This window comes from Leopardus geoffroyi, chromosome C2, assembly GCF_018350155.1.
Source record: "Leopardus geoffroyi isolate Oge1 chromosome C2, O.geoffroyi_Oge1_pat1.0, whole genome shotgun sequence".
In the NCBI taxonomy this organism is placed as follows: domain Eukaryota; kingdom Metazoa; phylum Chordata; class Mammalia; order Carnivora; family Felidae; genus Leopardus; species Leopardus geoffroyi.
In genome coordinates, this window is record NC_059333.1 from 72,335,113 (window position 1) to 72,360,971 (window position 25,859).

At 39.6% G+C, this 25,859-nt stretch overlaps 1 protein-coding gene across 1 annotated transcript; it reads left to right on the forward strand.

Moving 5' to 3' along the window:
* The first annotated feature begins 231 nt into the window (after nt 1–231).
* Nucleotides 232–16,064, forward strand: FBXO45 (F-box protein 45). Its single transcript, XM_045502469.1, has 3 exons — nt 232–546; nt 8,267–8,623; nt 12,873–16,064. Exons 1-3 carry the CDS (start codon nt 232–234, stop codon nt 13,056–13,058), a joined length of 858 nt encoding a protein of 285 aa, XP_045358425.1. The 3' UTR covers nt 13,059–16,064.
* The last annotated feature ends 9,795 nt before the right edge of the window (nt 16,065–25,859 follow it).

Consider the following 25,859-nt stretch of genomic DNA (forward strand, 5'->3'; position numbering starts at 1 on the left):
CCGGGGAGGAGGGGCGGGGGACGCCCGTGCGGCCGGTGCGTCTGCCCTCAGTGAGGCGGGGCGCGCGGCGGACGCCCCCGGGCAGGGGCGGGAGTGGTGGAGGGCCGGTGGTTGGCTGTGAAAGGGGCGGTGAGCGAGGTGCTTCGGTCTCAAGGCGAGGCTTGGCCTCCCCAGCAGAGACGGGGGGAAGAGGCGGCGGCAGCGGCGGCCCTTGGGCCGGCTGGTGAGGCGATGGCGGCACCAGCCCCGGGGCCTGGCGGAGCCTCTGGTGGCGCTGGCTGTAGCGGCGGCGGCGGCGCGGTCGGCGGCTCGGGATCCGGGTCCGCGGGCGCAGGGGGCCGGCTGCCCAGCCGGGTGCTGGAGTTGGTGTTTTCCTACCTGGAGCTGTCCGAGCTGCGGAGCTGCGCCCTGGTGTGCAAGCACTGGTACCGCTGCCTGCACGGTGATGAGAACAGCGAGGTGTGGCGGAGCCTTTGCGCCCGCCGCCTGGCAGAAGAGGCTCTGCGCACGGACATCCTCTGCAACCTGCCCAGCTACAAGGCCAAGGTGAGGGAGCCCCGGGCCACGCCGCTGCCCCCAGTCCCGCTTCTCTGCGCCGCTCTCAATCTCAGTGCTTCTCATCTGAGCTCTGACTCAGACGCCTCGCCTCACCATCCCGCCTTTGCACGGCTGCAGTCTGTACCTTACTTCACGTCCCCCTCCATGAAGATCCTCTCTTCTCTTTGAAGTTCTGCTCCTTAAACCTACCCCCCTCACTTCCGTGATACACTTTTTAAAGGACCAGATAGTTTCCAGTTACTGGTTTCCATCACTCATTCCACTTTCCACAGACTTCCCCCATAAAGACAGACCACCCCCATTGTTGTACCATTCAATACTTTCCTATTTTTTATTAGATCATCTTAGCTGCCTTAACACCGGCTGGATTTCTAAGATCTTTGCTTTCACCCCACGTTCACCTCACTCTTTTCAAGCTGTGATTTATAACTATTTTATTCTATTTTCGCCTAAGTTCTCTTTCATTCCCTCGATTATGTTTCAGACTTGTAAGTGAGTGTAGTCCTAGACATCCTGCTAACTTTCAAATTACAGGTTTGAATAGAACATCCTCTCCCCTTCCCCGTCAGCACCATTTAACCATACTAATACTGCCTTGTTCCACTATTGGCTAACTTCCCTGCCAACTTTTTCATAGTTCCACCTTGATGGTGTGCCTCTTCTATTCTGTGTGTCATCTTATGTGCTGATTCTGGTTTTGATGCCTTTTCCCCCTAGATTCTTGTGCACATTCCTGCCTTTTTCATATACAAATAAAAATTTCAAGTAACAGGTTATGGTAGGGCTGAGAAGATTCTTCAGGCAATATAAACAAAGACCTCGAGTTTGAATTCAATTGGATGGATAACAGCTATTAAGTATAGCAGTCACCAAGAGCATATGTGAGAGAGGATGAAGTCTGTCCTAGAATGTGGTAAACATAAAAAATACATTAATAACTAAAAAAAGGAGATACCCTTTTTAAAGCTAGACTGCCAAAGGGGGAGTCAGAGTAAAGTAAAATTTTTTTCCTTGTGTGAAATAGATGTAAAATTTATTCTTCTGTAATAAAGCAGGTTTTAGTTTAATAAGATAAGGAATGTTGCAATTAAGTATGTCAACTATCAAATTAGTTTTTTTCTATTAAGTGAAATAGCACATTAATTTTTTTTAAGTTTATTTATTTTGAGAGAGAGCACGTGCACAAGTGAGTGGGAGGGGGGCAGAGAAAGAGGAAAAGAGAATCCCAAGCAGGCTCTGGGCTATCAGTGCGGAGCTGGACGTGGAGCTCGATCTCACAAAATGAAATGTGAAATCATGACATGAGCTGAAATCAAGAGTCAGTGCTTAACCGACTGAGCCACCCAGGTGCCCCAACACATTAATTTACTAGGACAATATTTGTACATGGTGGATGCTCAGTGGATACTAGTTGTAATTTATGTAGTAGCATGCAGAACATTGCAGTTTTATCAGGCAAAGTAGGCTTTAAGACATTTTTGTAATTGGTCTGTAAAAGATACATTTACATGAGGCAGGATTCATATGAAAGTATGTGTTAGTGTGTTCATGTAAGTCAACATGCAAAAGAAGCAATATAGTATAAGCAGAATGTCTTGCCTTTTGCCCTTGTCTGCCAGCCACCCAGTTTGCCTTCTTGGAGGTAACCTGTGTTACCTGTATCCTTCCAGAGATATTTTAGGTTTCTTAGGTTTTTAATACTTTATATTGTCTTTCTACCACACCCATGATAGGTATTGTAGATTTCTACTAATCATATGTTCGTTCAGATGTTGCAGGACACAGGAAGAATGTCTTGAGGATAAAAAGATTAATTCAAAAGAAGTCAGAGACCCTAGTAAGGAAGTCCTCAGTCAAGTAGAGAAGAAAAATGTATAGAAATAATTAACACATGATAGAAATTGCTCCTGTGACATATATATATATATATATATATATATATATATGTACACATATATATATATATATATGTACACATATATATATATATAAAACGTATACTCCCAGTATACACACACACACACACACACACACACACACACACACTAGAATTAGAATTTCAGTGAAAGGAGAGATTTACAAGTTGAGTGGAGGCTTGGAGAGGCTTTGAGGTTGGGATTATATTTGATCTGAATTTTAAAGATAGGGAGGATTTGAACATTTTACTAAGAAGAGATACTCTGAAAAAAGTAGGACAAGAGGAAAGCAAAGGCTTTGCACAGCATATATGTTTACTTTAAAAAGGGTGATCTCCAGGCACTATGCTCACTTTTGCAGATGCAATGATGAATAAAAACAGACACAAAACTCTTAATGGATGCCTTGCTTATGGAGCTTAGAGTCTCGTGAGGGGAAATAGATATTAATCAAATACACAGTTGTAAAATTGCATCTGTGGTAGGTGCTATGAAGGAGAGAGACGTGCACAGTGCTCTGAATGTCAGAGATGGAGGATTTGACCTAGGTATGGAGGTCAAGAAAGGCTTTCCTCTGAGGAAATAATGCATGTCCTGAGACCTGAACAATAAAGCCAAGGGGAGAGAGAAGACTTCCAGGACAGAACTTGATGATTATGAGGGACAGAGAATACATCAGTGTAGCTGAATCAGAGCAAAGGTGAGACAGGTTTGAGAGAAGATGGAAGAGGTGGAGTGAGGCCAAACTACAGGGAAGCCATTTTGGATTAGAAGCAAGAGGGGGTTAGGAGTGTGGGGATTGGTGATGTGATTTTTTTTTTTTTTTTTTGCATTTTTAAGAGGTTATTTCTGACTTTGGTATGGAGAACAGATTGGAGGGGGACCTTAGAAATATGGATAGATCCGCTAGGAAGTGGGTAGTGGAGGAGATGGGGAGAAACAAGAAAGATTTAGGAAGTAAAACCTACAGGATTTGGTAATAGATTTGAAATAGGGGTGAGAAAGAGGGAGGTGTTAAGAATGACTCCTAGATATCTAGCTTACATAATATGAGAATCACCTGGGCTAGATTTAGGAGAAATAGCAGTGAGTTCAATTTTGGTAGAGTAGAATTTACAGTGTTTTTGAGACATCTGAGAGATTTCAGATAGGCAGCTGTTACAGTTTGGAGCTTAGAGGAAAGGCTAAAGATTTCTATCTTTATATAGGGTCTAGTGAGATTGAGTTGAAGTAGTGGAAAATACAATTATAAAGGTAAGCTGAAACTCATCATGGATGTCCTTGGCATGTAGCCTTCAGTGTATAGTTTGGGCTTTGTTCTACTATTATAAACCATAGAAGTTTGAACAGAGCAGTGACAGATAAGTACTGTGCTTTAGAAAAACTTAGCCATAAGATGAATTGGACAGAACGGGGGTTAGTACCTATACCAGAGGTACCTAAGACCTACCTGAACAAGTGTGTAGAGGAGAGAAGAGGATGGCTGGGAGAGCTATTGCAGAGAACAAATCCATATAGGACAGCTAACTGAGAGTGGGTGAGATGAGGAAGAAGAGTCAGATAGGATTTCCAGGGAGCCTGGGTAACTGGGAGGAGGATGCGGACAGGTGTGGGATAGCATAAAACTGGAAAGTATTTGGAATTGCCGGTCTATTTAGGATTTGTCTTCTTTTTGAAAGTTCATATTTTTCATGTTACCAAGGAACATCAATAATTCCAGTCATACTTAGCATCTAAGTATAATATATTCTCAGATTTTCAGACCTAGATCCTAAAGTAGGTCTTAAAGGTGTTTGTTACAATGTAAAATTTAGGTTGTACATGAGACTGTGGGAAAGAAACTATGGATTGTTTTTATTTATTAGTTTGTATATTTATTTTTCATTTCATCTCAATTTTTCAGTATCCAAATCTAAAAGATAAGCACACTTATTATAATCACAATATCATCACACCTAAAGTGTAAAGAAATTAACAATAATTCCTTAATATAAACAATGCAGTGTTCAAATTTCCAATTGTTTTATAAATGTCAAATGTTATATTTAAAATTTTCAGTTTATTTAATCAATATCTGTATAAGGTTCTCATGGCAAACTGCTGATATATATCTCTTAAGGATATTTTAGCCAACAGATTCACCTACTAACTCCCATTCCTGAAACTTATCTGTTGAAAAAACCAGGTTGTTTACCCTGTAGAGTTTCCCTCAGTCTGGATTTTGCAGATTTCATTCCAATAGTGTTCCTTATGCTCTTCTGTCTTAGACTCAGAGAGGTTTGCTCAATTTAGGTGAGATTAGTATTGCTATTGTTTTTGTTCTTGTTGTTTTTCAATGTATTTTCTATTAGAATCAAGTGGTTGGGTTGGATGCAGACTTAAATGTTGTAGGGTGCCAACTGTGGTGGAAAAGAACTTAGGAGAGCAAAATCAGGGAGATTCGGTAGTTCGTGGTTAGAATAACTTCTTACAAGTGGTAAGACTGATTCAGGTTTTAGAAGATACAGTTTATGTTGGAGGAGGAAAGTAGCTATGATACTACAGATAGGGAGAACAACATGAAGTTAGAAAGGGAAATAGGAGGAACCAGACCTGGAGAGCTTTGAAAACCAGGAAGAATAGTAGTTAGTATGGAACCATCAAAGGTTATTGAACTGAGATGAAATGTGATAAAGGTGCTGTATTAGAAAAATAGGTCTGGAAAGAATTTAGGTAGAGAGTTAATTATTGAGTGTAGGAGAGTTTTAGGGGGCAGAGGTATGGTGGTCACCAGAAAAGGGTACAGTGAAGAAAGATTAGTCCGGAGTAATAGGAAGAAGTCATAGCAGTTTGGAGAAGAGGCTGGCAACAGTGTCATTGTGACAACGAAGGATAGAGAAAAAGCAATTGATATTTGTAAGAATTAGGGAATAGGCATAGGTAATTATCAGTTAAATATTTTATAATGATTTTATAAAATATTTTATATTTTCTTATCTTGATAATAATCTGTTGAATTTTTAAATAATATTTGGGGGACATTTTACTCACCCATTTAATCTTATGTTCTGATATTTTATGTGCTTAAAAGTGTGTTATAATAGGAACAGATAGGAAAATATTTAGAAATACTTCAGTATTGGGGTGCCTGGGTGTCTCAGTCGTTTAAGACACTGGGTGTATCAGTCTCAGACCTGAGACTTCGGCTCAGGTCATGATCTCACGGTTCGTAGGTTCGAGCCCCGTCTTGGGCCCTGTGCTGACAGCTCAAAGCTTGGAGCCTGCTTCCGATTCTGCCTCCCTCTCTCTCTCTGCCCCTCCCCTGTTCCTGCTGTGTCTCTCTTTGTCTCTCAAAAATGAATAAAAGTTAAAAAAAATTTTTTTTAAATACTTCAGTATTACAGCCTCCTGAATCAAGCAGAGTGTTTGTTTGCTTTTTAATGTCTGTGCCCTACAGTGTAATAATGAAGCAGTGAGGTACTGGCAAATAGGAACTGAACACTGGATGAAGGGGCTAGATACAAGACTTCTCTTTGGGACTCTTGCTCTAACTACCTGTTGACTTTTAGGTCTGTGCCCTCATCCCTGTGTTGCAGTAGGTCCCTTTAAAGCCCTTCCTAATGCTGAAATTCTGTGATTCTGGAGTTGGTGGCTCAGATTAACTAAAGCAGTAGATCCCAGCCTTTGGCTGCTTTGGGGTCATTTGAATAAGGGATTTTCTTTTTAAAAAAAAATTTTTTTTTTAACGTTTATTTATTTTTGAGACAGAGACAGAGCATGAACGGGGGAGGGTCAGAGAGAGGGAGACACAGAATCTGAAACAGGCTCCAGGCTCTGAGCTGTCAGCACAGAGCCCGACGCAGGGCTCGAACTCACGGACCGTGAGATCATGACCCAAGCCGAAGTCGGCCGCTTAACCAACTGAGCCTCCCAGGCACCCCAAGGGATTTTCAAAAAACATACAAATCAAAAACTAAATTATTAAAGCATGAGAAATGTTTACTATTTAGACAGAGTAGCAATTTCCATACTGCCCTTATTTTGGAAGCTTACAAAACTGATTAGTGAAGATCAACTAATCTGTCCTATCTATGGTAGCTGCTCTTAATGACTATCTCTATAAATTCTAGTGCTTGAAATTAGATGCCGTCTAAAGGGTTATTTGATTTGGTAAAATGAGAGTAGTGCTGTCTCCATGTATGAGTAATAGCTAGCAAGGAGGCTGAGGATCTAACATAGTTTGTGGTTATTAAAATTTTTCATAAACTTTAGAACTGCTATGACTACGTTCTCTATTAAAATATTTTGGGGAGGTAGGGGCGCCTGGGTGGCTCAGTCGGTTAAGCAGCCGACTTCGGCTCAGGTCATGATCTCGCGGTCCGTGAGTTCGAGCCCCGCGTCGGGCTCTGTGCTGACAGCTCAGAGCCTGGAGCCTGTTTCAGATTCTGTGTCTCCCTCTCTCTGACCCTCCCCCATTCATGCTCTGTCTGTCTCTGTCTCAAAAATAAATAAACGTTAAAAAAAAAATTAAAAAAAATATTTTGGGGAGGTACCTGGGTGGCTCAGTTGGCTAAGCGTCCGACTTTAGCTCAGGTAATGATCTCGTGGTATGTAGATTCGAGCCCTATGCCAGGCTCTGTGCTGACAGCATAGAGCCTGGGGCCTGCTTTGGATTCTGTGTCTCCCTCTCTCTATGCCCCTCCCCTGCATGCTCACGTGCGCACGCGCTCTCTTGCTCTCTAGCAAAATAAACATTAAAAAAATTCTTTTCAATAAAAGTATTTTTTGATGACAGTATTGCCAGCATGAAAACTGTATATCCCTTAACTTTTTTTTTTTTTAATTTTTTTTTTAATGTTTATTTATTTTTGAGACCGAGAGAGAGCATGAACGGGGGAGGGGCAGAGAGAGAGGGAGACACAGAATCGGAAGCAGGCTCCAGGCTCTGAGCCATCAGCCCAGAGCCCAACGCGGGGCTCGAACTCGCGGACTGTGAGATCCTGACCTGAGCTGAAGTCGGATGCTCAACCGACTGAGCCACCCAGGCGCCCCTATCCCTTAACTTTTTGATATAAAAATACTAAATATAAACTAGAGTAGAGGAAATGGTTTAATGAACCTCCCAAACCTATCACCAAGCTTTACCAATGATTAAATATACAGATAATCTAGTTTTGTGTTTACCCTACCCATTCTCTCACTCCAGCCCTGGATATTTCAGAGCAATTCTGAGATATCGTCATGTCATCCATAAACATTTCAGTATTATCTCTAAAATATAAGGATTCTTGTGTATATCTTTTGATATTTTAAGAAGTCTATTTGGAGAAATGATACCATAGTTTAGAATTTTGATCAATAATAAAGCAGTTGGCAGTCATTTTATTTTTTATTTTCTAATTTTTATTTATTTTTGAAAGAGAGAGAGAGAGAGACAGAGTACGAGCAAGGGAGGGGCAGAGAGAGAGGGAGACACAGAATCCAAAGCAGGCTCCAGGCTCTGAACTGTCAGCACAGAGCCCGATGCGGGGTTCAAAACCACAGACTGCCATATCATGACCTGAGCTGTTGCTGGAAGCTTAACCAACTAAGCCTCCGGCCACCCAGGCACCCCAGCAGTTATTTTAAATGTTGCATGCATATTTTGTTAGTATTCCATCCTGAAACTAGCCATTTTTTGGAAATACATACTGTATTATTTAAAAATATATAACTTTATTGTCTAAAAACATGTAGCCTAAAACCATGGATACTTTTTAATGTTTAAGAAAAATCAAATTTCTATTTCTTTGGTCTGCTTTTCGTCTTTTCAGGTGCGTGCTTTCCAACATGCCTTCAGCACTAATGACTGCTCCAGGAATGTCTACATTAAGAAAAATGGTTTTACTTTACATCGAAACCCCATTGCTCAGAGTACTGATGGTGCAAGGACCAAGATTGGTTTCAGTGAGGGCCGCCATGCATGGGAAGTGTGGTGGGAAGGCCCTCTGGGCACTGTGGCAGTGATTGGAATTGCTACAAAACGAGCCCCCATGCAATGCCAAGGGTATGTGGCATTACTGGGCAGTGATGACCAGAGCTGGGGCTGGAATCTGGTGGACAATAATCTACTACATAACGGAGAAGTCAATGGCAGTTTTCCACAGTGCAACAATGCACCAAAATATCAGGTGAGAAACTAGGTATTTTCTCAGTTGTGGTCCTTTGTCAAATCATAAATCATTAATTTGTTTTAAGTTCATAAAATTTTATATAGCAGCTTTGTGTGTCTTTTTGGTAATTTAAAAATAAATAGTGTAACTGGCCTTTCTTTGCTACTTTAATAATCTTTTAGTATTTCTGTATTTGTTTCCTAATACATATTGACCTTGAGCTATCTGTCTTTGCTCTAAATCAGGGGTTGGCAAACTTTTTTCTATATAGGGCAGGTAATAAATATTTCAAGCCTTGTGGTCCCTATGGTCTCTGTCACAACTATTCAACTCTGTTGTTGTAGTACAAAAGCAACCATAGATAATATGTAAATGAGTGTTCATAGCTGTGTTCTAGTAAAACCTTATTTATGGGCTGCAAGCTAGATTGGTCCAATGACCATAGTTTGCCAACTCATGCAATATTGTCCTTTTTCCTGTATCCTGTCACATCCAAACCTACTTTTTTCTATACTTCTCACTCCCAGAAATGTACCTGTGCACATGCACACACATATTCACCCTCTGCTATTCATTAATCTGTTTGTGGATTCAGAGCCTCTGGAGATGTCAGAGATTTCTATAAGACAGGCAAATTTAGGCAAACTACTGAGTTTTTTTTTTTACTCTCTTCATCTTATCTTAGTGCCATACTCATTTGATTCTAGGGTCAAAATTATAGTTCCTATTTGTAAATGCCATATGATTAGCATAGAGTCAACAGAGTCTAAAACACAATAATCTGATAAGAAATTGGAAATTTTAGGGGTGCCTGGGTGGCTCAGTCGGTTAAGCATCTGACTTTGGCTCAGGTTGTGATCTCGTGGTTCCTGAGTTCAAGTCCGCATCAGGCTCTATGCTGACAACTCAGAACCTGGAGCCTGCTTCAGATTCTGTGTCTCTCTTTCTCTGCCCCTCCCCTACTTGCACTCTTTCTCTCTCTCTCTCTCTCAAAAAATGAATAAACATTAAAAAAAATTAAAAAGAAATTGGAAATTTTAAAGAATTATAGACTTAAGAATAAGAGATATTAGGAGCACCTGGGTGGCTTAGTTGGTGAGCATCTGACTTCAGCCCAGGTCATGATCTTGTGATTCACAAGTTCAAGCCCCACATCAGGCTCTATGCCAGAGCCTGGAGCCTGCTTTGGATGCTGTGTCTCCTCTCTCTGCCCCTCCCCTGCTCATGCTCTGTCTCTCTGTTTCTCTCTCTCTCAAAAGTAAAAAATAATAATAAAAAAGAATAAGGTTATTATTAGAGTCATTTCATAATGATAAAGGAGTTAATCAGATAGAGAGATATAACAATTGTAAATGTATATGCACTTGATAAAACAGCTCTAAAACACATGAGGCAAAAACTTACAGAACTGAAAGAAGAAATAGGTAAATTAACAAGTATAGTTGGAGATTTTAGTACTGTCTTTAAGTCTATTTTGTCTGATGTTAATATAGCAACTTCAACCTTCTTATGCTTACTATTGCAAGGTACCTCTTTTTCCCTATTCTTTTACTTTCAGTCTGTCTTTGTTTAAAATGGGTCTCCTAGCTGGCATATAATTGGGTCTCTTAATCTAACCCAATCTCACAATCTCTGCCTTTTGATTTGAGTGTTTAATCCATTTACATTTAATGTAGTTGTTGGACTACAATTGATATTGTCCTGATCTCTCTGCCTCTGAAGTTGTGTTCTTTTTTAAAAATCTTTTTTCTCTTTGTTTTTTGGATCAGGTAATTTCTATTGCTCTATCTTCAAGTTCATAGATTCTATGGCTATTAGGCCAGGGTAGTGAATTTTGTTTATTCTATTTTTCAACTCTGGAATTTTCATTTGGCTCCTTTTTATAGTTTCCATTTTTCCATTGAGATTGTCTGTCCATTCATTAATATTAGATTTGTCTTTAATTCTTTGCACATATTTATCATAACTGCTTTTAAGTCTTTGTCCACCAAATCCAACGTGTAGGCCTACTTGGAATTGGTTTCTATTGACTGCTTTTTTCCCCCCAAGAGTATGAGTTGTACTTTCCTGTTTCTTTTTATATCCAGTCATTTTTAAATTGAAAATTGGAAATTATAGATAATATACTAGTAATACTGGAATGTTTTGTTTTTAGGAATCACTTTGTTTTTTCTGAAATGTGTGGGTTTTCTTGTTTTAGTAGGTAGTTAACTTGCCTAGATTCTTCAAATTGTGAACTCTGTCTCCCCCATGGTATATAGCAGCTAATGTCTTTGTTGGTTTTTGTTTTGTTTTGTTTTTGCAGCGGGGGAGGTTTGGCTTCTAGCTGCTATCTTACCAGCCTGGTTTTATTGGGGTTTCCCCTGTGTCTGTGTAAGACAGTGATTATACAGTGATTTGGGCAGAGTTAATTCTTGGATTTAGGGCTCATCCACTTTATGGTTCCATTACTTCTGGAGTTCCTCCTCTAAATTTCCAGTTGCTCTGCCATCTCCCAAGTTTTGCTCTCTGACACCTAAAGCTAGTAAGACTTTTGCTTTCTGTTCTCTGTGCTGTGTACATGCTGTATGCTCAGTCAAAGGTAAAACAGATATGCAAATTTCACCAGGAGTGGTTCTGTCATCTTAGTTTCCATCTTCTGTAAAATAGGGAGAAATCCTAGGATAGATGTGAGGATTAAATGAGATAATACAAATAAACCACAAAATGAATACCCAACAAAATATTAACTTTTCATTTCTATTTGCTGTTGTTTGTTTTGTTGGTGGCAATAGTGGTGATGATAATTAGGATGTTCGTAGGTCCATAAAATGGGGTGTTAGTTAATCTATGAGTTGGGCAAAGAGAAGAAAAAAGTAAATGTTTGTAGTTGTCTATGACAGGAAGTACAATGAGGGAAAGTAACAACAGCAGGAGTTATCATAATTGGGAAGTATTAAATTCTGACTTTTGATTGCTAATGTTAGGACTTTCTGCCTCCAAGTATGTAAATAAAACAACCTTTTATAGATGCAAATTATAAAAGTAAAATATCCTTCTGTCCTTGTTTGTCTGCACTTTTCCATGTAGGAAAATAACTGGATGTATTGTGCTTCTGCTTTAGTTTGCTGTTTTTATAACAAACAGGTGTTTCAGAGCAGTGGCCCATAAAATGACTAATAAGCCTATTCTGCATCTTTAGAACCTATGGTCAGATTTGGCTCTTCATGATTATATAAGTTCCACACTGTTTGAAGAACTGTTTTGTCAACTTTAAAGGTTATATGAGTGTTTTTATTATGGTAATTTTTATTGTGATAAAACATACACCTTTATTATTTTAACCATTTGTAAGTATACAGTGCAGTGGCATTAATATATTCACAATATGTTTATCCATCACCACTATCTATACCTAAGACTTTTTCATCATCCGCAGCACAAACTCTATGCTCATTAAGCAATAACTTCTCATCTCTCCTTTCCTCCATCCTCTGGTAACCTCTATTCTATTTTCTGACTCTACGATTTGAATATTGTAGGTGCTTTATATAAATAGAATCATACAAATATATATTTTTGTGTCTGGCTTATTTCACATAACAACATTTTCAAGGATCATCTGTGTTATAGCATATATCAAAATTGCATTTCTTTTTCTGGCTGAATAATATTCTGTTGTATATACATATTGTAATAATTTGAAAAGGTTAGATAGACATTTTTGGCAAAATATACCAAGTTACAGATTTTAGTGGTAAACTTCTAAGAAAAGCCTTTAAACAAAGAGTAAATAAAATCTGGGGGAACTGTTCAGTAGGAACATTTAAATTTTTGGTATTAAATGCAGATCCCATCTTAAAAAAAAAAAACCAACTATTGGGCACCTGGATGGGTCAGTCAGTTGGACTCTTGATTTTGGCTCAGGTCATGATCTTGTGGTCATGAGACCAAGCCCCACCTAGGGCTCCTGGCTGGGCATGGATCCTGCTTAAGATTTTTCTCTCTCCCTCTCCCTCTGCCCCTCCCCAGCTCACTCACTTGCATGCACACGCGCACTCTCACTCTCTCTAAAAAGAAAAAAAAGAAAAAGAAATTGCGGCACACGGGTGGCTCAGTCAGTTGAGTGTCCAACTTCGGCTTAGGTCATGATCTCGCGGGTCACGAGTTTGAGCCCCTTGTTAGACTATATATTCTTAATATTTTAACTTATTGATTTGTATCTTATTTCTTCTAGCTATGCCCTTGGTGAGTTTTCTTCTAACCTTCTTTTGGTGTCTATTTTCAGATAGGAGAAAGAATTCGAGTCATTTTGGACATGGAAGATAAGACTTTAGCTTTTGAACGTGGATATGAGTTCCTGGGGGTTGCCTTTAGAGGACTTCCAAAGGCCTGCTTATATCCAGCAGTTTCTGCTGTATATGGCAACACAGAAGTGACTTTGGTTTACCTTGGAAAACCTTTGGATGGATGACAGTGGCTTTCTTTGGATGAAAAACTGAATGGAGAAGATACCTGCTTGTGGAAAGTAGAATCATGAAGTGACAGTGTCATACATGCATGCCCAAGAAACATCCTGAAAAACACATGAAATTGTTAACTGGAGAAGCAACTCTACAGCAGAGATTATCTTAGTGTTTCCTCTTTCTACTGGGCCAGAAAAATCCTCAGGGTTGCAGTTGGTTGAGTGGGCAGTTGACATATGCATGTTGCAACAGATTTTGTCTCTAAGTTAGCAATGTGTTATTTCCAACTTTTAAGGTGAGATTTTAGAGATGCTATAAAAGGGATAAGATAAGGAAATAGCAAGATTTTTAAGTAGTGTGTTTGTGAAGAAAGACTGATCCTGTTTTACAACTGCCTGTTTTTTCTCCAGACCCTTTTTTCCAGCCAGCTTGACTATTAGAAAAGTATGAAACTGGTTGGGTTTTATTTAATATTTTTAATATATTGAGAAGCATGGTCTGCCTGGACTGCACTTCTCTAACAGTGAGATGTAAAATTGTGCAGCTATTTTAAAAGTTGTATATATAATAAGTGTGTAAAAAAACCTGTAAAAACAAAAACAGGACAAAGGGGTTGCTTTGTTCTAGTTCAATTTCTTAAAAACCACTACATGGTACAAAATTAGAATAACATTTAGGGAAAATTAGGTAACTACAAAGAAGAGGATTAAGAGGAGATGTGCTGTATTGGCTCATTTTTAAATTAATTTGGCTTACAGTTTCCATAGCTATTACAGTCTGGTTATTTTTCTTTTAATGATCAAAATTATTGTAAAGATCCTTCAGTCTCTTGAGTTTAAGATTGAGGGAAGGCAAATCTATTTCTAATCATACATGTATCAGTAGTAATAAGAATAATGTGCATCTTATAGTATCTGGTTTTATTTTTTGGCCTTCTGAGAAAGTATCTCATAACAACACAGAACATTGCCATTTGCTCTTACAGGCCTCAAATATGAAAGCTGTTAGTCACAGACCTAAGGAAGAGAATTAATGGTCCTTTTACTTTGTAATTTCATAATGCTATAGATATTATAATTTTTTTTTTTAATTTTATATTGTTTACATCATGGCAACAAATCTAAGCCTCAGACTCTTCATTGGGGTTATCAAGAAAATGTTTACTCACCCACCTGAAACAGTGCCAGCCTGAACCCAGGTTAAGAATGTTCTTAATCTCATCATAGATAATTGCCCCCATGGGACTTGAAATAAAATACCTTGTGCTGAAAACTTCAGGTTGGCAATATTTTGAAGGTTTCATTGTAGAAGAGCTTGACATTAGTTTTTGACTAATAAATCTGATTTCACTAATATTCTTGAGTTAATCTAACATACATGAGCAGAGATTTTCTTTTGTTATAAGAGAAACAAACATCCTTCCGTATGAAAGTATAAATGTATGGTTTCAGATGCATCTTTGTGATAAGAATTGACTAAGGCAGATGAAATCTTTGCCTTTTAGGTTATTGCTGTGCGTAATTTTGTTTTGAATCTAATCAAATTAGAGATACCAAGCAGCTGGCTGGGGTTCTTGGGTTGCTCCCTGAGAGTTATGCTTATCAGTACTCTCATGAAGCAGGGGATTTCAGCCATGAACAAAGATTTATTTTTGCCACCTGACAGGTTTACAAATATTTATTGTGTATTTGGTATGTTGCTTAAAGGTGAAATCCGTTAAAAGTCCTTTTCAATATCCATGTCAAGAAGAAACCTCCTGAAAAACCATATTTAATAGTACAGAGTAAGACTATATGTTAAATGTATTAGAGAATATAGCTGCTACAGAAATTGATTTTTCTTGGTGTAGAACAACTCAATTTAATTGGCAAAGTTTAAAATTTAAAGAAAACTGGTTCAGGATGAAGATTGATAAATGATAAAACAATAAAGTCCCTTATGTGCTTGGTCTTTTTTCAGGGTATGATATAGCCAATTCCAAGAGCGTTTGCGAGAGTTTTGTTTATAAATTCTGTTTTGTCTTATTAGTAAACATTCATTTGTAACAAAGTTTTGAAGGTGCTGAATGGAAAACAGAAACATGGGGTTATTGCACATTGAACCTAGAATCAAATAATTGCCTAAATATTTAACAAAAAGCCATTCTTATCTCAAAACTGAAATTCTCTAATATGCTATTTGCAATTTTATAGAATGGAGGTTCATATTTAGAATGAGCATCAGGGGAATGAAGAACCTTCATTTGTAACTTGGTAAAGTATTTTATTACTGGATACCAATAGCTGTACAGAGAATATTAAACCAAACTATTACAATGTTCAAGGAAAAGGAATCTCTTTTTCGTTGGTGCTGAGAGAGCATTCAGGTAGAAGATGTTGCACCTGAAAGTTGACTGTCAGTCATCTAAACCAGTGGTTCTCAAACTTAGCTGTACTTTGGAGTCATCTACATTTTGAAAAATCTTGATGCTTTTAGGGTCTCATACCCTAAAATTCTGATGTTGTTCTGATGTTGGACATGGTCATAAGGATTTTTTTAAGCTTCCTAGGTGATTTCAATATGCTGCTAAGGTTGAGTTTTAAATTCACCTTAAGTTTTCTCATCTGCAAAATTAAAAAAAAAAAAAAAAAATCCCTGCTCCCTTCACTACCTCACAAGTATATTGAGGGTAAAGGAGAAAATAATGGGAAAGTACTTGTGTGATGGATAAAAAGTGCTATTGAAAGGCAAAGTAGTATTTGTTGTATTTCAACTGAAACTATGATCAGGAAAGAAAAATATGTAATTGAATTTACTTTGTTGACTTGGGAAACCGGGAGCGTTCTCTTTGGTTCTTAACTTTAGTGAAGCATGCAGATGTGCAAACACTCAATACTATTATTCATACTATGGTCTTCTGTCATACTTGAGATAGGCTGTTTTAATTATCTGGTTCTACATAGGAAAGAAACATTAAGGCTTAAATTCTGTAATGGCCAATGGCTCACAATTCATTAAAACTTTTCATACAAGGAGTTCTGTGGTTAATATATGTAATCATTTCATAGTTGCCATTTTTTTTTTCATTATCTGACTTGATTATTAAGCCATTTATTTCATCTCCTTCATTCTTACTCATGTAAATTTAGGTATAGATTTTATAAAGCACATAGAGCAAGTAGGTTTTGCCCAGTTGACTAAAGTCATGGCTAAATGATTAGGCATCATCTGCCTTTTAGATATGATTTAACTTGGGAAAGAGAGTTACAAAAATAACAGCCCAAAACCATACAGTAGGTATTATAATTAACTTATAATTTAAGTCCCCAAACTGCTGTTTATATAAACTATAATACTAATATTTTTTGATCTTTAAAAAAAAATGAACAGTTTTGAAGAGATAGAAATGTAAAGAGTTTTAAAGATTACCTCCTGGAAATCAAGACCATCTCAATTAGGACCACTCTGAAGTCTTTCTGGAAGGAACAGTCCATACCCAATCCAAATACTATCCTCATAAAGCATTCCTAATTTCTCTAGCTGAATGTAATCTCTCCTTCCTTCAAATTTCCCTATTTTTATATTTATCTATACTTAACTCATGCTATATTACTTTATACCTTGTATAAATTTATTTGTATTTATTATTTGTTGGTGTCTTATCTCCTCTAAACATCTTAGGACAGGATCTCTGATGGACTCATCTTTATGCCCACATCATCTAAGCCCAATAGGCAGGTGCTCACACGTTTCCTGAAGGAACAGAGAAAGAATTATGTAGGGACACTAAAGCTGCTCTGAAGTTACAGACTATATTAACAAAAGATAGATGAGAAAGAAATTCTGTATCCTATTTTAAGTGAAGCACGAAGGAAAGGGACGTAAATCTGAGGTTAATAAGGAAGAAATAATGACTGTGAATGCATTTTAGCCATTCCCCTTTATGCTTAAATATTGATAAACTGATTTTTAGTTTCGGGTGTAAATTTCATATTTGTTTAGAATTAAAATTAGAATTCTGTATTTTAATTTTTTTGAAATTCTGTCGTTTTGCTTTAGTTTCTTAATAAAAAGTTAAAACAAACATTAACCACCTGTGATTGCTTACATTTAAAACAACATATATATATTGGTCGGAAAGGAAAACTGAGGTAGCTTAATAGCCAAATGTGATGGAATTTATGTATAAGTTGCATGTCTTTTAATAATGGAATCCACATTTCCCACGTTTAGCATGGAAGGCGAACAGGAACTAGTAATTCACGAGGAACCTGTTCCCCCATTACATCTACCCCAGCTAACAGTTGTTTGATAATGTTTGCCAAGAGTTACAAGAGGCAAGCATGGCTGAACTAATTGCTCCTGTGATCCAAAAGCTTAAAAGAGAATTTAGTTGATCATGTTGCCAAAAGTTGCTTGATGTATTAGTATGTTCAAATTTTACAAAGGGTTTTAATTTCCTAAGAAGAAAAGTAGGTGTAAAATTTCTGTATCTTTTGTTTAGGGAGAACTTTACTAATCTGTTGTTCTAATTTCTTTTCTTGGATCCTCCCCCGAACCATTTGCTTTTTATTTAATGTATTCATTAAAATATTATTGAGGGCAAATTCTATCCTCTTCAGTATATGGTTCATTAAAAGAAATAGCCTCTCAGAATTTAAAATTGTTGTTAATCAGCTTGTGTATATAAGACTTCATGATAAGTGACTTAGGAAGTAATCTTTTAGGGAGTTTTCTTTAGGTTACCCTGTTGACAGTCCTTAATTTCTGTTTCTTTTTAGACAAGAAAACAAGAGTTCAGGGAAATCAAGTCCTGTCTGTTGTATGATATTTAGCAAGTCATAGTATTTCTGCTACCTTTTCTCCTCTATAAATAAATGGGTGGGGAGTGAAATTGAGTATTGGGGATAGGTTTTGTGGTCCTGTCTCCCTTGAAACCAGCTCCTTGCAGTAATTTATTAAAATGCTAATATCCAAAGTTAGGTTAATTAAAGGCATATTGTAGTGGAAATAGCCAGATACCTTTGTTTATTTTAGTGTAGCTAACCTGTTGACATTTTCCAACCAGTGTTTAAAAGGTCTTTCAAAAATAAATAAAAGGTCTTTCAGAGGCACTTAGGTGGCTCAGTCGGTTAAGCATCTGACTCTTGATTTCAGCTCACGTCATGGTCTCATGGTTCATGAGTTCAAACCCCGCATTGGACTCCACGCTGATGGTGCAGAGCCTGCTTGGGATTCTCTCTTTCTCTCTCTGCCCGTTCCACACACAGTCTCTTTCTCCCTCTCAAAATAAATAAAAAAGAAAAAACTGAGTCTTAGAAGATGAATATGAGTTAGGTTAGATCCACTATTGTAGGTGCACGGAGTAGCATGTACGTGATACAGAGGCATAAGTGGATCCAGTATGTATGGAAACTGTGCACACTGGAAGAGTAGTGGGAGAGGATATGGAGCCAGGGGTTTGGGGCCAGACCATAATTGCCATGCTAAGGAGTTTGGGTTTCATCCTATTTTTCATGGGGAAGCCATTCAGAGGCTTTTGAGCAGAGGCATGGCATGATCTGTGGGCTTTAACAATTACTCTTGCTGCAAAAGGCAGTGATAGAAAAATGGAGATGAGTCAGGAAGTCTAGGCAGGAAGTGACTGTAAAGATGTAGAGGAAAGATGTATTTAAGAGACATTCAGGAAGATAAATGGAGACCATTTGTGGGTAGAGGATGAGGCACTTTTTTTGGTGCGGATGTTTGGGACAATCATGGTACTCTATTAGGATAAGGAATTGAAAAGGAGGAATAGATTGGAGCAGGAGGTGATGCATTCAGTCTTGAACATGTTGAATCTGAGGTAGAAATACACAAAATGCAGTTAAAACTACTGTCTGGATTAGGGAGAGAGACAGCCAACAGGCTGCTGAATAGGGAGTGAGAGGTGCTGGCACGTTGCTTTCCTCACTGGTTCTCCCAGCCCTGCTGGGCCCCACAACCCCGTGGGCAGAGTGAGGGGCGGGGATGCCTGGAGTACCTGAAAAGACAACTACTTGCCCCTCCACCATGGTGGGTTGTTTGTTTTTTGTTTTAGCTCTTGTGTGCCCTACTCCTGTAACAATCCCAGCACTTCAAATGTTTTAATGCCTCTTTTTAAATTTTTAAATTTCCTATCATTTTGGTTTTCAGGCAAGAACACTGGAGTCATAGGTTCTAGGTCCTAAGCAGATTTCTTCCCTTACTAGGGCCATTTCTTTATCTGAGGTTGACCCACCTTGATGGTTTTCATTTTGGGATGCCCACTAGAATCACCTGGGGCACTTTTAATTTTTTAAACAGCTTGAGTGTAACTGGCATACAATAAGTTATACATATTAAACTGTGCAATTTGGTAAGTTTTGACATCTGTATACATCCATCACAGTCAGGAGACTATATATCTGGGAAGTTTTTAAAAGGTAAGATGCCCAGGCAGACTAAATTAGCATGGGGGATGGACTCAGGCATCAGTGTCACGGTTTTTTGTTTTTTTGTGTTTTATTTGTTTTTATTTTTTTAAAGTTCCCAGATAATTCTCATTCAAACTAGGGGATCACCATTCAGGACTGACTTTTGAGGAGCCTGAGAGTAGAAGCAAAATCTCTTGTTTTATGACCAGGAAAAGCAGAAAACAAAACACAAACAAACAAACAAACAAAAACCAAAAAAGCAACTGGCCATACACTAAGAACAAGTCAATGTCAGAGCCAGAGTTAGTACTGAAGGCATCTAATATCTCTTTTATTGGTCCTTCTATGACCCTTAGTGAGCTAGATGTATGTAGTCATTTAAAAGAGGTCAGTGTCCTTATCAGGATTCTTTCAGGGACGGTGGATTTGGTATCCTTCCTGAATAAGGGTAGCAATGAAATTTCAGTGTTAAACCAAAGCTGAGAAGCTGTACCTGTGGTTTGTCACATCTTAGAATCAAACTTTTTACCGCTCTAAAAAAATAGAGATCTAATCATTCAAAATTGCAGCAGGAAAAAAATAATAAAACCTTGTGTTATGGGTTGGATTGTGGCTCCCCAAAATTCATATGTTGAAGTCCTAATCCCCAGTACCTCAAAGTATAACCTTATTTGGAAATAGAGTCATTGCTTGTAATTAGTTGAGGTCATACCAGAGTAGGGTGGACCTCTAAACCAATGTGATTGGTGTCCTTATGAAAAGTGGATATTTGGTTTTTAAAATTTTTTGTTAATGTGTATTTATTCTTTGAGAAAGAAAACGCAAGCAGGGGAGGGGCAGAGAGAGGGAGACACAGAATCTGAAGCAGGCTCCAGGCTCTGAGCTATCAGCATCGAGCCCCATGCAGGCTTCCAACTCATGAACCGCAAGATCATGACCTGAGTGGAAGTTGGACGCTTAACTGACTGAGCCATTGAGGCACCCCCTTTTGTTTTGTTTTGTTTTGTTTTGTTTTGTTTTTTAAGAGAGAGAGAGCACAAGTTGGGGAAAGGGGCAGAGGGAGAGAGAGAGGGAGAGAGAGAGGGAGAGAGAGAGAGAGAGAGAGAGAGAGAGAGAATCTTAAGCAGGCTCCATAGCTCAGTGCAGAGCCCAACATGGGGCTCAATTCCACAAACCTGGGATCATGATCTGAGCTGAAATCAAGAGTCGGATGCTCAACTGACTGAGCCACCCAGGCACCCCATAAAGTGGATATTTGGATACAGACATGCACACAGGGAGAACACCATGTAATGATGAAAGCAGAGATTGGTATAATGAAGCAGAAGCCAAGGAACGCCAAAGATTGTGAGCAAACCCCCAGATGCTAGGAAAGTGGCAAGGAACAGATTCCTCCCTCACGGCTCTCAAAAGGAACCCACTCTGTCCACACTTTGGTCTCAGGCTTCTAGCCTCCAGAACAGTGAGATGATACATTTTTGCTGTGTAAGCCACCCAGTGTGTGGTATTTTGCCCCAGGAAACGAATACACCTGGTAAGTTTTCTCTCCACCAATTCTGCTATTGCTCTCTGGAGACAACTTCAATGCTTCGTTTGGTGATTTGTTGGAATAAGGGCCAGGAACAATTTGAGGGGTGTGACAGATTTGTTGGAAGGTTTTTTGCCAGGTTGCATTGGTAACCTAGGATTTGTAAAATACATAGGATAGGGATTAAAAGCATCCTGAAGTCAACACTGCCTGGATTCAAACCCAGTTCTACCACCTATTAGTTCTGTTACTTTGGGGAGGATATTTGATTTTTCTGTGCCTCAGTTCCCTTTTCTGTAAAATGGGTGGAATAGTACTACCTCCTTTAAAGGATATTGTGAGGATGAAATGAAAGGCACATTGAGCTGCTTAGAATAGTACCAGAAACCTAGTAAGTATTCAATACGTTTCTTCTTATTATTATTCAACTGTTCTATAATAGGTAAATGTCATTAGGAACCAAGAGAAAAGCAATTATTTCTTGTAGGGTGTGTATGTGTGTGTGTGTGTGTGTGTGTGTGAGAGAGAGAGAGAGAGAGAGAGAGAGAGAGAGAGAGAGAGAGAGAAACAACTTTTAACTCATTTGGTCCTAAAATTGGGAATAGGAAACACTTTTAAAATATTCGAAGCAATAGAAACTTGAGGTTGTTTAAGCAAAAGGAGTCAATTCTAGAGATACAGGGTATCTCACAGAGGTCAATGACAAGAATGGGCTTTATGAGAGACTCGGACAAGACAATGGAAATTCATTGGGTGTCTGGAGTATCACCTCTACCTTGTCCCTGAGACAGCTCTTCATTCTTTTCCTGAACGTTCTCTTCTACACAGTCCACACTGTGGAAAACAGTTGCCAATACCTCTCCTCCTTTCAAGAGATCAAGCCAGGACAAGATTGGACTCTTAGTCTTAATACTGGGATACTTAATACAGGGATTCCACTTCCCATGCTAGTCCCTCAGCTGCGGTCATGGGGTGGGGAGGAGGTTCACACAGCACCTAGGTAGCTGCTAGAATCCCAGTTCTGAGACCCTAAGGCTGGCAGAGGTAAGGGTGGTCAGTGGGAGGCAGTCACAGGGAAGAGAGGCTGGGTACTCCACACACACTCACAAACATGCTTTTATTTCAAAGTTTGGCCACGTAAAGAATAGCATCTTAGGGATGCCAAGAGCAAAAAGGACAAAGGGGCTGAGAGGGACGGAGAGGACCCGCTTCATGCTGCCAGACTCAGCTCTGAGAAGCCACAGACTGAGCAGCAGGGGCTGCGTCTTAGCAGGAACGGGTCTGTTGAGTCAAGGGCGAGAATAAAAAGCTCAAGTCTTTTGGCTCTTTCAAAAAGAAACTGTTTCTTGCTTCAAGCTGCTGTTCCCTGCTTTAAGAGTGAGAGTAAAGGAGTGTGAGGTTGGAAGTTCAAAGGAAAGCCAGTTCGGTGGTTTGCTCTTTGTTTGGCTGATCTTGGGTCATTAGCAGCCTGCTGCTCATTTTGAGTATTAAAAATGAGGGTAATTGTATTGTTAATAAGTTGCTCCCTCTCTTATGGACACTATGCTTACATACTTCACTGGATTCCTTTCCGAAGAACCCAGAGCCTAACTTGAGTTGTTTTAGGGGTTGTGTAGTAAATCGAGGGTCACAGTCTGGAGGGGAGTTTGGTGATGCAGTGAACTGAAGAAATACTTTAGGGAAAGGACAGTGTCTTAGATAGGGCTATGATATCAAAATATCATGAACAGTGTAGCTTATGAATGACAGAAGTTTCTTTCTCACAGTTCTGGAGACTTGAAGTCTGAGATCAGGGCACCAGCATGATTGGTTTCTGGTGAGAGCCTCTCTTCAGATTGCAGACTTCAGACTTGTATCCTCGCACGCGGCAGAGAGCAGGGAGAGGAGGCAAGCTCTCTCCTGACTCTTTGAAAGGCACTAATCACATCGTGAAGGCCCCACCCTTGTGTGACATCATCTAATCCTAATCACCTCCCAAAGGCCCCACCTCCTAATACCATCATATGGGGAGGAGCTGTAACATGTTAAGGTTACAACATGTGAATTTTGGTGGAAAACAACAGACGGAAATGGGATTATGTCCAAGCCCTCTAATGCTACAACCAAGTGAAATACTGCCACTTCTCATCCAGTGGAACTTAGATCTACAGGTTTTGAGATAGAAAAGGAGCTCTTGTAGGAAGATGGAGCCAGGCATCTGCCCAGAAGGGTTCAAGATGTCCCGCACCCCCAGGACTCTCCTCCCTGCCCAAACCCGGATGTGTTCCTTGATTGCATGACCTATTCTGGCCTGCCATCCTTTGGGACCCCATGAGGAGTTCAAGGCTCTTCCCTGCAGGGGCTCCTCTCCTGAGGAAGCACAATTTATGGTAAGTGATAACAGCACCACAAGGCCCTGCTCTGTGTGCATCTCTTGTTAAGCGCCTCATCAGAAGTAGCTGGTGGAGAATTATGATTGAGGTTTTCTGATCTCTTTTTCCATCAGATCATGACTAACAGTAAGAATAAAATTTAAGAGTCTCTAGTGTAGATAATTAATAAAGAGCCCACCCCCCTCACTTGGATTGTTCATTTATCTCCCCCGCCATCTGTTGAGCACCTCTTGCATAGCACATACAGTGCTGTGTTAGAACTAGGTGCCTGCACTCGGGTCCTCAGAGATGTGCTTAATATTTCTGAGCACCTACTATGTGTTTAACTTACATTATCTCATGTATTTATCACAATGTCTTGATGGCTTTTATTTATTTTTTAATGTTTATTCATTTTTGAAAGACAGAGAGAGACAGAACACAAGCAGGGGTGGGGCAGAGAGGGGGACACAGAATCGGAAGCAGGCCCCAGGCTCTGAGCTGTCAGCACAGAGCCCAACGTGGGGCTCGAACTCACAAACCACAAGATCGTGACCTGAGCGGAAGTTGGATGGTTTTCATTTTTTACAAGAGAGAAAATGATGTGCTCAGTGGGTAAGTGACCCCCTAATGTCACACGGCTTTAAGTTTCAGAAACTGGATTTGAACCCAGATCTCTGACTCAAAAGCATGGTCCCTATCCATTCAAGGGGGAAACAGACATTTCAGCAGATAACAAGGTGAGTGCTCTTAAAGAGGCAGACATGAGCAGTGGCAGTGGCTGGCTGCCTGGAGAGACTGGAGACACTGGCAGATGATTTATTCTTCAGGACTGGGAGGCATATGGGCACAACACCTATTCCCTTCCCTGAAGGCACATTCAGGGTCTGGAGTAGCTCCTCTCTGTTTCCCTCCTCACCTCTGTGACCTAGTCCCTCTTAGTCTGCCTATTAATTATAATCAGCAATAACTACATAATCCCTGGCCTATGTCTGGCTTGCCAGATAAAATACAGGATGTCCAATGAAATCCAAGTTTCAGATAAATGAATAATTTTTTACTTTAAGTATGCCCCCAAAGTTGCACGAGATAACAATTATGCTAAACAATTATTCAGTGCTTATCTGAAATTCAAATTTCACTGGGTGCCCTGTATTTTTATTTGCTAAATCTGGTGACTCTAAAAGCCATCCAGAGGCCTCTTATCTCATCCTGTCAGCAGCCTTGTTAACCCTTGACTTTTCTGCACGTTGCATCCTGATAGCAGCCTGGCTGGGCTCCTGGTCCCCATCTAAGCACTCTTCATCTGTTGCCGTACACGTCCCAGCATGACAGCTGGGTCTACTGCTGCGGCAGAGGAAAGTTTTCATCATATTTTCTTGCTTTGCTTCCTCGGAGGGCACCTCGTTGGCACCACCAGTCAGGCTGGCACCACAGGCTGAGCCTGAAGGTAGAAATCGGCAGAAGTTCATCTCAAAGGAAATGGCCCAAGAGGACAAAGTGTTGAAACAGCAGAATTTTGTGGCTTAAAGTCAAAACATGGCCGGTTATAAACATCCGTCACTTTGCACGTTGGAAAGAAACTGATGTTTTTAGTTACTTGATTCTTTCCTCACTTAGAGTTCTTGGCTTCTCTCCTCTCCCCTGTTCAGATACTTATTAAGGACCTACCACAGGCACCACATTATCAGGCAGGCAGAGAGACAAGTAAAACTTGGCCCTTAGGGATCTCATGGCCCTGAAAGGAAGCCAAGACCTGTCCAAACACCTGTAACGTGTTAGAAAATAAGGCCCAAGGAAAATGCAGAGAAAATGCTGTGGGACTTCAGAGAAAGAAGAGGGCATTTTGGGGGAAGGGAGGGGTTCAATCCAGGCAGCCTCAAGGAGGAAGTGTCATTTGAGCAAAGGATATTTATCTTTTGTTTTCTTTTTTCTTTTGTTTTAAAGTAGGCTCCACACCCAGCATGGAAACCAACATGGTGCTTAAACTCACGACCCTGAGGTCAAGACCTGAGCTGAGATAAAGAGTTGGCCACTTAACCCACTGAGCCACTCAGACGCCCTGCAAAGGACATTTACCAAAGGATAAATAGTGTTTAAACATCTCTGAATTTGCTAAATATCAAATTGTTGAACACTGGCTCATTAATAGTAACTTATCAATTTGTCAAATGATAAGCTCACTAAAACCTCGTTTCTTTTAAGTATTTGTAGAATCTATACCGATTTGGTTTTTTTCACCAAGGCTTCCAAATAATGAATTTAGTCTTTTTTTTTTTTTTTAAATCTCAGGCCATGTTCACATCAAAAATATTGTACAGTTGATTTCTCTCTTCCATCCAATCTAAACTCCATCCTGCTACCTCCCTGGGTTTGTGTGACTGCACTGACTTCATTCCCATTGGTAGCCCCTGCTACTGACACAGCCCCTGCTGGAAACTTTCTCTATCCTGTGACTATTCCTTTGTAATTGTGATATCTTTGAAATAAACACAAGTAAAGAGAATAACGATAAAC

Bases quoted from the DNA above. Each gene is read 5' to 3' on its own strand.
- FBXO45 (XM_045502469.1), top strand. From the start codon at position 232: ATGGCGGCACCAGCCCCGGGGCCTGGCGGAGCCTCTGGTGGCGCTGGC. The intron at 547-8,266 runs GTGAGGGAGCCC...TCGTCTTTTCAG, and splicing joins TGCCCAGCTACAAGGCCAAG to GTGCGTGCTTTCCAACATGC. The intron at 8,624-12,872 runs GTGAGAAACTAG...GTCTATTTTCAG, and splicing joins ACAATGCACCAAAATATCAG to ATAGGAGAAAGAATTCGAGT.